The 13737-nt window shown below is 40.6% G+C and overlaps 1 protein-coding gene across 1 annotated transcript in view; it reads left to right on the forward strand.

Annotated features, from left to right (window-relative positions):
• Positions 1–12515, forward strand: part of LOC140244260 (autophagy-related protein 16-like) — a 35939-nt gene extending 23424 nt beyond the window's left edge. The window contains exons 9-16 of the mRNA XM_072323899.1: positions 1621–1720; positions 4279–4384; positions 5572–5714; positions 6386–6506; positions 9334–9448; positions 10092–10241; positions 10480–10626; positions 12422–12515. Coding sequence (XP_072180000.1) covers positions 1621–1720; positions 4279–4384; positions 5572–5714; positions 6386–6506; positions 9334–9448; positions 10092–10241; positions 10480–10626; positions 12422–12515 — 976 coding nt within the window. The remainder of the gene's footprint in view (positions 1–1620; positions 1721–4278; positions 4385–5571; positions 5715–6385; positions 6507–9333; positions 9449–10091; positions 10242–10479; positions 10627–12421) is intronic.
• The last annotated feature ends 1222 nt before the right edge of the window (positions 12516–13737 follow it).

A 13737-nucleotide genomic window follows, 5' to 3' on the forward strand; every position in this document is an offset into this window, starting at 1 on the left:
AATATATTTATTAGTGAAAAATTGAGCAAAGAAAATGGGATTCCATCGGGATCCGAACCCGAGACCTCCGGATTGCTAGCCCGGTGCTCTACCGACTGAGCTGTAGAAAGCCCTAGTTCAGTGTTCGTCCCAGAAACCCTAAATTCTCAATGCTCGAATGGTCAAAAGCTATAGCAGTGTGTTTGTGTGTGACACACACGTACATTGTACACACTTGAACCTGGCATAAACCCGAAGGATAATTCAACTTGGGGATAAATGCGAGGGATCACCAAAGTGATGCAGCTTTTTGAGTAAACGCAAACCCGCTAAATATATTTACAGTGTATATAGTAAGGAGCAATTTTTGCAACATGGACATACTAATTGACATGTAACGTCCCACAGGTATATCCGATATGGGCTTAATGTTATAAGTCTATACCCAATATTTAAGTGTTCTGGGCCCCGTTTCATAAAACTTGTTATCAGTGACAACTGCCACATATCTATGACAAATTTGCTCTCAGCCAATCAGATTCAAGGATTTCAGTAGCTTGTCACAACTATGACAACTTGTCACTATTAACAAGTTTTATGAAATGGGGCCCTGAACTGGATTCTTATTTCTTCTAATGATGTTGACTAGTAAAAGGTTGTCAAAGAATCAACTAATATACAAAGTATACCTACTCGACTAACCCGCTAAAGTCTGAATTGATTGCTCTTCTGGATTACTGCATATAATGTAGTGTGTTCTTGTTAGTACACCCCTCTCCCCCCGCAACAAAACCAATATCCAAAAACAAAACTAAGAAAAAAAAAGCCAAGAACAACAGCAACCATAGTAACGTAATAGTCATTGTTACCATGGTATAGCACACACAGACATTTAGCTTCTCAATCACTGGAAACACAACAGTATGAATGAATAGCGATATTAGTCTTACACAATGTAATCTTTAGGTTGCCAAAACAGTAGTAGAGCCATAACATGAAAGGGCAGTTCAAAGAATTAGCTACAGTCACTTAGAGCATGATGCTGTAATTTTTGTCAAGTTGTATAAGGTTGGGAAGACCCCAGTTTTAAGTAGGATCCATGTGAATTTGTATTGTTGACATGCCTTTCCACTTGTGGTGGTAGCTCTACTGAGTGGGTTGTTCCATGTGTTTTTTTTTTGTGTGTGTGTGTGTCTTCTGATGGGACATGCATAATTTCAAAGACTGGGTATCTGTCAGACTGGGAATGAACAGGGCATGCCGTGCAGAGGATTCAGCCTTATCAAATAAAATGTTACCAGAGACTCTACTGTTACCCCCCCCCCCCCCCCCAAAAAAAAAAAAGAAAGAAAAGAAATAAAAACTGGGATATTATACGACAGTAATTATATGATGACGCCAAAATTTGTCCATTTTCATGAGCTTGAACCTTTTAGCAAAAATAGTTGGCTGTCTGTAATTCTAAGATTACTCTCAAAAAGACATCAATTTTGTGAGAGACTGCATATATATCAAGTCTTAATACTCTGGATTACTACATGTTGAGAATTGCAAAGGGATGGGGAAGGAGGGGGGGGGGGTAGGGAACAAAAGTTCCCAAGAGATGGTTCTTGATGCTCATTGTTTTTTCTCCTTTTCCAGACCTACCTCAACATCCGCATCCACTCTACCGAGGATCGCCAGTCTGCCTCCTCCCATCTCGTTTGTCTTGAGTGTACCCGACAAGAACATCTCACAGTTTGTGAGTATCTCACTTGCCACTACATGCTGGAGTCTTAAAGGCATTGTATAATTTTGGTTGAGATGGGGATTGAGGTATTAACTCTTTTTGCGAGATAATTAGAAATCACTTAAATACAACAATAAAGAGCATACAATTCTAAAAGGAATTAAAAGTTTATGTGATGAAAGTCGGTTTTGAAATGGCTGAAATATCCAAAAACAAAGTGGTCCTAACAAAAAGGTTGGTCCCACCTTTTGTTTTGTTAGCTCACCTGAGCCAAAGGCTCAAGTGAGCTATTGCGATCGCCCTTCGTCCGGCGTCCGTCGTCCGTCGTGCGTAAACTTTTTACATTTTCATCTTCTTCTTGAAAACCCCAAGACCGATTTTCATCAAACTTGGCAGGTAGCATCCCTAGGGGGTTAGGAACTCAATTTTTAAAAATGGGCACCATGCCCCATCCTGGGGGCCCCCAGGGGGGCCCAAACCCCCCAAAATTAAGGAATCTGTAAAAATCTTCTTCTCTAGAACCAGAAGTGATAGAGCTAAGTTAATACTATGAGTTAGTACATTGATGACTGTAGTTTCAAGTTTGTTCATGGCAGAATCAGGGGTGCCCCCTTTGGGACCCAGGGGAGGGGGGTGGGGAGGGGTCCTAATGGGGCCTAAATTATACATATTCATCTTCTTCTTGAGAACCCCATGACCAATTTTCACCAAACTTGGCAGGTAGCATCCCTAGGGGGTTAGGATCTCAATTTGTTAAAATGGGCACCATGCCCCACCCAGGGGCCCCAGGGGGGCCCAAACCCCCCCCCCCCAAAAAAAAAAAAAAAAAATTAAGGAATCTGTAAAAATCTTCTTCTCTAGAACCAGAAGTGATAGAGCTAAGTTGATACTATGAGTTAGTACATTGATGACTGTAGTTTCAAGTTTGTTCATGGCAGAATCAGGGGTGCCCCCCTTGGGACCCAGGGGAGGGAGGTGGGGAGGGGTCCTAATGGGGCCTAAATTATACATTTTCATCTTCTTCTTGAGAACCCCATGACCAATTTTCACCAAACTTGACAGGTAGCATCCCTAGGGGGTTAGGATCTCAATTTGTTAAAATGGGCACCATGCCCCACCCAGGGGCCCCAGGGGGGCCAAACCCCCCAAAATGAAGGAATCTTTAAAAATCTTCTCTAGAATCAGAAGTTATAGAGCTAAGATAATACTATGAGTGAGTACATTAATGACTGTAGTTTCAAGTTTGTTCATAGCAAATCCAGGGGTGCCCCTCTTGGGGGCAGGGGGGGGGGGGTTGGGAAGGTCCAAATGGGGGCCTGAATTGTACATTTTCACCTTCTTCCTGAAAACCTCATGATGGATTTTCGTCAAACTTGGCAGGTAGCATCCCTAGGGGGTCAGGATCTCAATTTATCAAAAGGGGCACCATGCCCCACCCAGAGGGCCCCAGGGGGCCCCCCAATCCCCCCAAATTAAGGAATCTTAAAAAATTTGGGCCCTTATTGTACATTTTCATCTTCTACTTGAGAATGCCTGGTCAAATTTTAGTAGAGCTGTGAATAATTTAGATTAGTGACTGCGTGAAAGGTGAACTTGCGATACTCAGGTGAGCGCTAGACCCGCGGGTCTCTTGTTTTTTACTAAGTTTTTTTTGTTGTTGATATCTCAGCCATTTCAAAATGGACTTTCATCAAATGAACTTTTAGTTCCTCATGGAATTGTATGCTCTTTGATATTTCATATAAGTGGTTTCTAATTATCTTTAAAAGAGTTAATACCTCAATCCCCATCTCAACTAAAACAATACCATCAATCTAACAGCCCCCTCCCCCCCCAAAAAAAAAAAAAAGATTACCCAGTTTATTGAAAAACAGAGAATGTTTTTCCTAATACCTACAGTGGGAAGCATATGATGGGGAGGTACACACAGTCAAATTCTGTCCATCAGGAACTTTCTAATACCTACAGTGGGATCTGTTTTATTACAGTCACAGTTATTTCTCAGTGTGTTAAAGATGTGGTTTAGTACTTACAGCTGTGAGCAATCGTCCCGTGAAGTGATCAGTGCATCCACCGGAACTGTAAAGTGATCTGCTGTGCTAGGCCTGTAAAACTTGAAGACATCATTTTGATGTCTCATTGTATGTGCTCCAGAATGCAACCTTTTGAAACTTCTGCTACCAAAATGTTCTGTTAGGCTGATTTCTTAAAGAGACAGAATCTGTTTGAGAACACAAATTTTGTTGTAAACATATACTAACATCCCATCCCCTAATTCAGAATCTGGAAGTCAGCATAGAAATGTGGTTAATGCATCTAGGTAAATACAGTGTGTGCACTTCAAAATGAACTGTGGTTCTTAAAGGGTTAAAAAAAAGAAAAAATCCAGAACTTTCTTCCGTGCCATAAAGTAACATATGCAACAACAGCAACAACAAAAGATAGTTCATCTTTAATTGTTTAATTCCATGTTTCATGAAATGGTCATTTGTTATGTGAGATCTGTTTCAAAGTGATAATCATGCACATTGTGCATGATTTTTATCCTCCACCCTTCCCCTCCATTTTAGGAAGCACATGATGGGGAGGTACACACAGTCAAATTCTGTCCATCAGGAACTTTCTTCGCTACCGGAGGATCAGACAGACATCTCAAGCTATGGGAGTTCCTAAATAGTAAGGCAGCAGCATCTGGAATATATGGTATTATACAAATAATGCACAGGTCTGAGTGCATCAGTCAGAATTATGTGCATACGGTAACTATGGACGGCTTAACCCACGAGGCAAAGCCGAGTGGGTTTTCGTCTAGGCTAAATTCCATAGTTACCGCATGCACGCTATATTCCCACTGACGCACTAAAAGACATGTGTGTCATCTGTTATAGCATTATTTGTCATGGAAACATGAATTTTCGTGCCAAAAATCAATTTTTTATCGTGTAACCTGATGGCAGATTTACTGGATGCATTTCCGTTTGGCTTGCCATAGATGAAAATCATGCATCCTGTACTTCAAAACTGTGCATCCAGTAATCACTTGATGCATGGCAAAAAGTACTGGATGTATGGTTTGCTAGCCAGTAGGCATCTCTTGCTGAGTGCACGAACCTTTGGTGCAAGAGCATAAACTCTTGCTACAAGTGTGTGATAACGTGTTTACAGTGGCTGTCCTCTATGAGGCAGCGTGTGGCCATTAACAGTCAACACACAGCTCTCGACCTATGAGATTGCAGGATTTTTGCTACCTCTTCTATAAATGTATCTTTTATGTGAGATTTGGCTATACTTTCATTATGGGGAGAAATTTGTTTAAAAATATAACATAGATGTAAGTCCAGTGGGTCCAAACTGATTGAAATTGTGATTAAGATAGATATATAGTACTCTTTGTAATTCATGTATGATCAAGTACGATTTGTAGTGCACTTGGACACAGCATTGTTGACTCCTTGTTATGGAAACAAAATGGCACTGCTGCATTTTGAGTTTTATAGTCATATGCAACAGCGAATATTGGGTCAAGTTTTTAGGAATCATTTGAATAATGTGGGAAAAAAACATGGCAAGTTGTAGCTAATTTCCTTGCACATACTTTGTGTCTTAATATTTTGGGGAGGACTTCTGGGCCCCTGTTTATAGAGTTATTTTGTAACTACCTTTGCAGCTTACCCATTTTCTATGGCAGCAGCAAAGTGGCAGCTAATCAGCTGTAAGCATTGTTGTGTCTGTGGTAACTACATTTATTGCAGCTTGAATTCCAAAGCTCTTTCAGATGTATGCCCCTGGCTTAATATCAAACCTTCATTGAAAACTGCTGGACTCAACGTCTTCGATTTGCTCGCTCTTGCACAAAACTGCAGATTCATGTCAGAACCGAGGAGTCCTCTTCGGCAGCAACCTGGCAGTAACCTGTATAGACTTTGATGTCCAGGAACAGCTGATTCTAGGGGCATCTAACGACTACGCCACCAGAGTTTGGGGCACGCGAGACCACAGATTAAGGGTAAGGGTGCCTGATCTTTTAATAGCGGAAACAACTTTTGACTGAGAGTGGACGGTGACTGTGGGTTGTCAATTTACACCCTTTGCTGACTTGAAATTTGAAGAGATTTTGGTACACCGTACATGTCAAATCTTCAAGGCCACCTCTGATCTGCAGGCAAAACTGAGACAAAAAAAAGAAAAAAGTTATCAGTCTGTTAAGCTGCTTTTCTACAAAGAAAAGGAGGGTAACGGAACAAGAACATCGAGAAGATAATACTGATAATGACAGTTGTCGTGATCGTAATTATTGTAACAGTATTAGTAATAATAATAAAAGTAATGTTGATTATGATGATGATATTATATAATCATAATAGATTGTGTAATGATAGTGTTTATGATAATTATAATAATGATGATAGCAAAACTAATGAGGAGGAAGAGCAAGGAAAAGAAAGAGAAATGCGAAAATATATTAATGTCTCTGAATTATGTCATGAAATATGTTCACTATCAGGTTCTTCTGTGAGCATGAAACCTGTCTGTGTCAGTTCTCAGATAAAGTAAAATTGTCCAGTGCTTGGCACAGCAAGCTCTGAAAATGAAGCAAGTATTATGAAGGCGACTTAAAAACAGTGTGATGAAGCTGCAGATCTCTCATCATATTGACCACCCTTTGTTCCACTGCAGCAAACATTAACGGGTCACAGTAACAAGGTGCTGGCCGCCAAGTTCCTCAGTGACCCCAGCAAGTTTGTCTCCGGCAGCCACGACAGGACGCTGAAGGTGTGGGACTTGAGGAACAGAGCATGTAAGTTTGTGAAATGTTTGTTGGTTTGTTTGTGTGTTTGTATGTATGTGTGTATCTGAGTTTGTTTGTTGGTTTGTTTTTTGTGTTTGTTTGTTTGTCTGGTTGTTTCATTTCCCCATCGGAGAAGAGGGATGGATAGCCCATATTGAGCTATGCTGAGCTGGTCTTCCATAGGGTCCAGTTAGATGTGAGGCAGGACCACTTCACTGGAATATGCACCCTGTGCTTTGCGATGAATGATTAAAGCAGGGTCTTTTATGTGCATAAAAGCTGTGACTTTCTTACACACGGGACCTCCATTTAATGTCCTATCCGAGGGACGGTGTTTTGCCACTTACAACGAGAGGATGGTATGATTACACACAGCATTGCTCGGTTAGACTCGGGAATAGAACCTAGATTTTGGATGTGGAGGCAGATGCGCCACCGATTCAGCCAAATCACTGCTCTGTGTGTGATTATTTCTGTGAAAATCTTTCTGCTTGTTTTACCAGTGATTCATTTCATTTTGTTTTCTTTCATTTCATTCAACTTTGTCTTATTTCATTTCATTCTTTTGATTGTTTATTATTTGATTTCAGATAGATTTTTATGCCTCCGCCAACGAAGTGGCCGGAGGCATTATGTTTTCGGGTCGTCCGTACGTCCGTACGTCCGTCCGTCCCGTTTTGTTTTTGTCGATATCTCAAGAACCGTGTTGCGGTTTTGCATCAAATTTGGTATGAGGGTATATCCTTGGGGGATGATACTTTGTGTTGATTTTAGGGTCACAGGGTCAAAGGTCAAAGGTCACAGGTTATTTTGTGAAAAAAAAATGAAATTTCATGTTTTTCTCCATATCTCGCAAATGGTTCAAGGTATCTTCATGGAACTTAGTATATATGCTTGTACCGATGAGCAGTGATTATCTAGGGAAGTTGGGGGTCATGGGTCAAAGGTCAGGGGTCAAAGGTCAAGGTCAACTCCTCAAAATATAACTACTTTCCTTATATTTATGCAATGCCTGAAGGATTTTTTTTTTAAAACTTGATGTATGCATGTATAACCCAATATATCTTCTGTGGGAAGTTTCTTGCCAAAAGGTCAAAGGTCAAAAGGTCAAAGGTCAAGTGAAAGTGCTAAATTGCACTTTTTCCTCCATATCTCAAAATAACTCAAGGTATTGTCATGAAACTTACATATTTATGCATGTTCTACCTAACAGTGATTCTCTTTGGAACTGTGGGGTCAAAGGTCAAAGGCCAGGTTTCGATAATACTATTTTACCATTTGATACTGAAATTATACTTTTTCTCAATACCTTGAAAATTACTCAATGCATAAACTTGTAAAAGGGTCAAAAGTCAAGTGAAAATCATCAGTTCCCCCAAATACCTGCACTCTGACGTTTTAATCATTCATCCAATTGAACCTAGTTCTAGGAAAGTGAACATTCAGCACATTTGTGGCAAACCTGTCATTTTAATATTTTGCCAATTGTGTGAAACTGTCATCACACATTGTCAAGACATTGTACTATAGACCTATTAGGAGAACCATGTATTATGGCGGAGGCATACACCAGTCGCCATAGCGACATTTCTAGTTTTTTTTTGTATTTTAGCATGTATATCTTTTCACATCATAACTGTTCCTATTAACCTTTCCTTTATTCCATGAAAAAATTTGGCCGAAGAGTAATCTTTTTTTTTTTTTTTGTACCCACACTCTATCTGCCATCCAACCTTGTAGTAGCCTAGCCTAGGGATGTGCTATGTGAAAGATACTGGCTTCTGACAAGAACACAACAGTTTTAATATCAGGTGACATTCGATGAGACTTTTTGATCTACTTACCACTTGGCAGCAAATAGGGACCCTGAAAAGTAAATGCTTCATCTTCCAAAATTTTTTTTTTTTATGGGCAGGCATAGATCAGTTTATCCCCCTTTATTTGAAAATGGCCTTTGGAAACATCCCAGGCACAGTGAATTCAAATGATTTCGGGCTAGTTTTATGTCGCACAAAAATGTTCGTGCCATGAAAAGTTCCACGTTTGCAGTAGCTAAATCTAATTGCAGTCATGTTTACTTTACACATTGTCATCTCCATTAGGTCAAGAAGAGCAATGTTAGTAGTGATAACATCGTTTTGCTAGTCGGTCGAGGATAGAGCAGATTGTGAGTACAGTATTCATCGCATAATCGGGCCAGGTTGGGAGTAGCAAACACGGCCCCTTTAAGCGAGGTGCCCGATTTCGCGATGAGCACTCACCATACACTAACGGCATACGACATGTACATGTAGTGCACACACACACACACACACACATGCATACTGACGTACTGTACATGTACATGAATACACAACCACGCTACCCCTCGGCGCGACCCTCCAGCTCTCCCTGCACATGGCTTTGCTTATTATGTAGGGGAGAAGAATGTTCGCGAAAGCATGTGTTTCGCAATGGCATGGATACTTATACACGGCGCTTTCGTGGCTATGCATGTACGTGTACTGGATGGACGGAGGTCAAAACACACCAGTCCGAAGCTTGCTTTGTAAGTTCGATGTAAACGACAACTGATAGGGAATCTTTGAAATATTGTTGTGGTATTTCGGTAGATTTTTTTTTGTGTAAAATATCAACGAAATCAAAGATCGCTTGAAGAAAAATTGTCCCGTTTATCAGAGGTCCCTGCCCGATTATCCAGTGAAAATAACGTGCATTGGAAATGTTTCTGTGAAGCGTATGTCATTTAAACGAGGTTCCCGATTATCAGATGCCCGATTATGCGATGAATACTGTATTGAGGTGTCTCCTGATTCATTTGTTTTTTTTGTTTCAGGTGTAAGAACGATGTTTGCTGGATCCATGTGCAACGATCTCGTGACAAGCGACGGGGCAGGGACGAACATTATCAGCGGTCACATCGACAAGAAGATCCGATTCTGGGATACGAGGTGAGCTCATGTAGATGGCATTGGAAAGACATTGAAGCATGTGTCAGTATAGTGTGTACTAGATTGAAATACCCATATTACAGGGCTTTGATATCACAGTACATTTGCAATACCACAGGTAGACTGTACTGCCATATCATACCTCCATCTTGATTTTATTACAGCAAACAGTATTTGAGGACATCACAGTGGGTAGTGAAGAACTTTCTCTATGATTTGTATCTTTACAAATGCCTTCATGTTTGATAGCAACTATCCTGAAGTTGCATGGTAGCATTACATTGTGCATGACTTACAACTCAGTGCACAATGTTGTCTACTGTAAAAGCTGTTATTTTCATGTTCAAGCATTTTCATGAATGAGGAGGTCTTAGACATTTTGGGGAAATGTAATTTTCACAATTGACACTGAGACTATCTTAAGTGCACTAATGCCTGTTAGTTCACAATATTTTTGTGTGTTTCAGATTTGTGGCACAATTGTAATTCTCAAATTTGTGAAATTAAACCCTCACGACAAAATAACAGCTCTGACAGTATCTAATGTTCTACTGATTCATGACCTAGCTTTTAAAAACTGTTAAAATTTCCCACACCGTGACTTAGCTTCTGCTGCCATTTCTGACACTTTCACCCTCTAAAGATCGAATGCACGGGCCAAAGAAGTCCTGCTCAGTGGGAAGGTGACCTCACTAGACCTCTCGCCAGATAGGCTCAACCTCCTCTGCTGCACCAGGGATGACACGTTGAATGTCGTTGACCTCCGCATGAACCAAGTCATCACGTCCTGTGGGTGAGTATTGGTGCACCGTGCGTTGGCAAGGCGTTTCACTTGGAAATTGTCACAATAGTCACAGAAGCGACGTGATATGGATGTTTTTAAAAAGTTACTACTGACCTTTGGCATACTGTTTGATTTCGCTACCAATAAAACAATGGTGCTATGAAACATCTTGCAAGTCCAACCTCCTTCAACCCCCCCCCAAAACAAAAAGATTAAATTAATTATTGTTTCTTCTTTTTTTGAACAGTGCTGAGGGTTTCAAGGTGGGTTGTGACCACACCCGAGCATCTTTCAGTCCTGACGGCGAGTACCTCACCGCCGGCTCGCAGGACGGCTCCATCTTCTTTTGGAAGGCAGGCAGTGGAGATCTGGAGAAGAGAGTGAAAGAACACAAGTGAGTCATAAAAAGAGCACTCCTCCTTGCATTGCCTCTTCATTACCCTGAAGGGATGTTATTGTTTTGGTTTAGATGGGATCTTCAGATTTTAACTTTTCGTGAGATATTAGAAACCCTGTTTTATGAAATACAGTTGCACTAAAGAGCATACAATTCTAAGAGGAATTTAAAGTTTGTTCGATGAACATCAGTTTTGAAATGACTGAGATAACATTCCAAAAACAAAGTAAAATGAAGTGTTCCTAATAAATGGTGGGTACCGCCATTTTAAAACCAATTTTCATGAAATAAACTCTGAATTCCTCTTCGAATAATTGTATGCTCTTTTATATTTCATAAAAGGTTTCTTATTATCTCACAAAATTTTGGAAACCTGAATCCCCATCCTAACCAAAACTATACCATCCCTTTAACACAGCTGTCTCTGGTAGCTGATGTGGATATTTGAATGACATCAAACTGATTTTCCAGAATGTTCGAGTGATTTGGTATCCAATGTTCATTCGTGAAGAAATTTGTATAATTACTTATGACTTCATATGAGGGGTTTTGACAAATGCTTTTTTTTTTTCTGTCAAGTTCCTATTTTTTCTTATGTGTTGATTGACCAGTGAATAGATTCGAATTCAAGAAAGTGAAGGGGAATAGTAGCATGCACTATTTACAATTTAGACATTGTGAAGATGCCTGTGAAAATAGGACCTCTGCAGGAAAATGACACGTTTATGTGTAACGGAAACATTTTTATCTGCACCAAATGTGACTTCGCTGTTGCCATCATTCAGTCATTGTTACCAGCAATAGTTCCTGCTTCTACTCCTTTCCTCACTCATCCTCTTCCTCCACTTCATCTTTGTCTTTCACCTCCTCTTCTTCTTCTTCTTCTTCTTTTTTTTCTCCTTCTTCTTCTTCTCCTCCTTCTTCATCTCCTCCTCCTCCTCTTCCTCCTCTTCCTCGTCTCCTTCTTTTTCTCCATCCTCCTCATCTGTATGTTCAAGTAGTACTGGTGGTTGCTTTTACCATTATCATCATAATTACGGTGCATGTAGGCATGGCTGCAGTTACAATACCAAGTAATTTGAATGTGCCTTGTTTTGATAATGCGGTGATGCATGTAATAGTATACAAATAGTGAATGGTCACGAGTGCAATGGTACGAGATTTCGCAGGAGGGGAAAGATAGAGGTGCTCTATTCAACGAGGCGTAGCCGAGTTGAATGGTGGGCCTCATCTTTCACCGAGTGTGAAATCTCGTTCCATTGCACGAGTAAAGACCATACACTATTTGTTTTATACAACGTCCAAGTAGATCTTTGTTATTTGGTTGGAGGATTGTTGGGTAGGTCTAAGTAGGCCTAGAAGTCTGTATGAAAAATAAAGCCATACTTACATGTGGATCCACTGCGATTCTCTTTCTGGCTTGTGCAATCTGTGTAGATACAGGTCACAGCTAGCGCTCATACACATTCACTAGCACTACGTAGGCCTACATACGCGCATGCATGTACCGCACACATACAAATATGTACACTGCGCTAGCTGCATGCGATCCTCAATGTGCAACACACAGTACATGCAGTACCGTACAATTTCTCGAACTGTGGAATAGAACGAAAAAATTGAACCAAGTTGCACGCAAAAATAGAACCAAAATGGCATGGCACGTTGAATGGAGTACTTATTGAATATCACGTCGCCAACAATCCTCCAATCAAATGACAAGGTTCTACTTGAACGTTGTATAAAATGTTCTTACCAAGCTTCTCCTCTATCTTTATTTTTCTCTATCCAGAGCTCCAGTGATGAGTGTGTCGTGGCACCCCACCGGACGACAGCTCCTCAGCTGTGACCGCTCCAAGACTGTCATTCTCTGGGCGGACTTCTGAGAGTCGACGAGGATCAGAATTATTGCGCCAGGTAGCACCCATCATCAGTGTCTGAGAGTACCGGACATGCTAATGCCCAGTGTGAAGGGGGCATGGACACAGTCAGCACCCCTGGGGCAGTTCACATAATGTTCAGACAGTGGTGTTTCTTTTTGGATGGTAACGAGACCACCGATCTCCATCTCAGATTGATGATGGATTACTGTACACTGTTTGAATGGACAACACTGAAATGTTACCCATTCACTGTGCATCTTTGATAGTGCTACTATCACACTTAGCAGATTTGTGGATAATGATGCAGTTTTGATAATGTGAACTGTGGTCTGCGCATGCGGTAGAGGCAGAGAACACGATTGATTGCCATACCCTTTGTGGTACCTGCAATGAACTAAAAACATGGAATGATGTATGTGCAAAGCTTGTGATTTCTTGGAGGTGCTGTGCTGCAGATAGGCAAGATTTTTTCCCCTTAGCATATGCATGGATGCAACCAAAAGATATGATTGCAATTGTTTGTGTTGAAGATATCCTCTTTGGTATGAATTTTCTGGTGCGAATGGGCCCCTTTGACTTGATTCTCAGAACAGCATTAATAGCTCTACCCTCGAGGGCCGAAAAATATGATTTGTAAAATCAATGATCGCATTGTATTGATGTAATGGGTTAGGAAGGATTGTTTCCATAGCCAGGCATTGGCTTTTCATTTATGCTGCCAATATCAGTAAAGTGTCATGGGTACTCTCAGACATTCTGTTATGATTTTTGGCCTATCTAACAGGAAACAATGACCTTGTCATAAATCAAGATATTTTCACTCTATTTTGCTCTGATTTTTTTTTTCTTCTTTTTTTCTACAACTTCGACTCTTTGAGGGTTTGGTCCATGAAAACAAAGAGAAAAAAGAGAATTCTCCAAAAACGAACCTTTGACCTAGAATTTGTTCATGTACACAGAACATTTTAGCATGCAGGCATAATGAGGCCTGAATGTTCTGGAGCCCAGTATGGTGGCTGTAAAGATGAAATCAATTCTGGGCCGCTGAATTTACTTGATTTTGCACCCACACAACTGAACGCTTCATCGTGTGTGGGAGATTCACAGATTTTTTTTTGCGAGAATTTCATTATGCATCGAATAATTCATTACAACTTTCCTTCATCTGTGGTGGATGTCCCTTACCATTACTTGCTACCCATGTTATTAAAGACCCAGCAGCATT

This window comes from Diadema setosum, chromosome 21 (genome assembly GCF_964275005.1).
Source record: "Diadema setosum chromosome 21, eeDiaSeto1, whole genome shotgun sequence".
NCBI classification, from domain to species: Eukaryota; Metazoa; Echinodermata; class Echinoidea; order Diadematoida; family Diadematidae; genus Diadema; species Diadema setosum.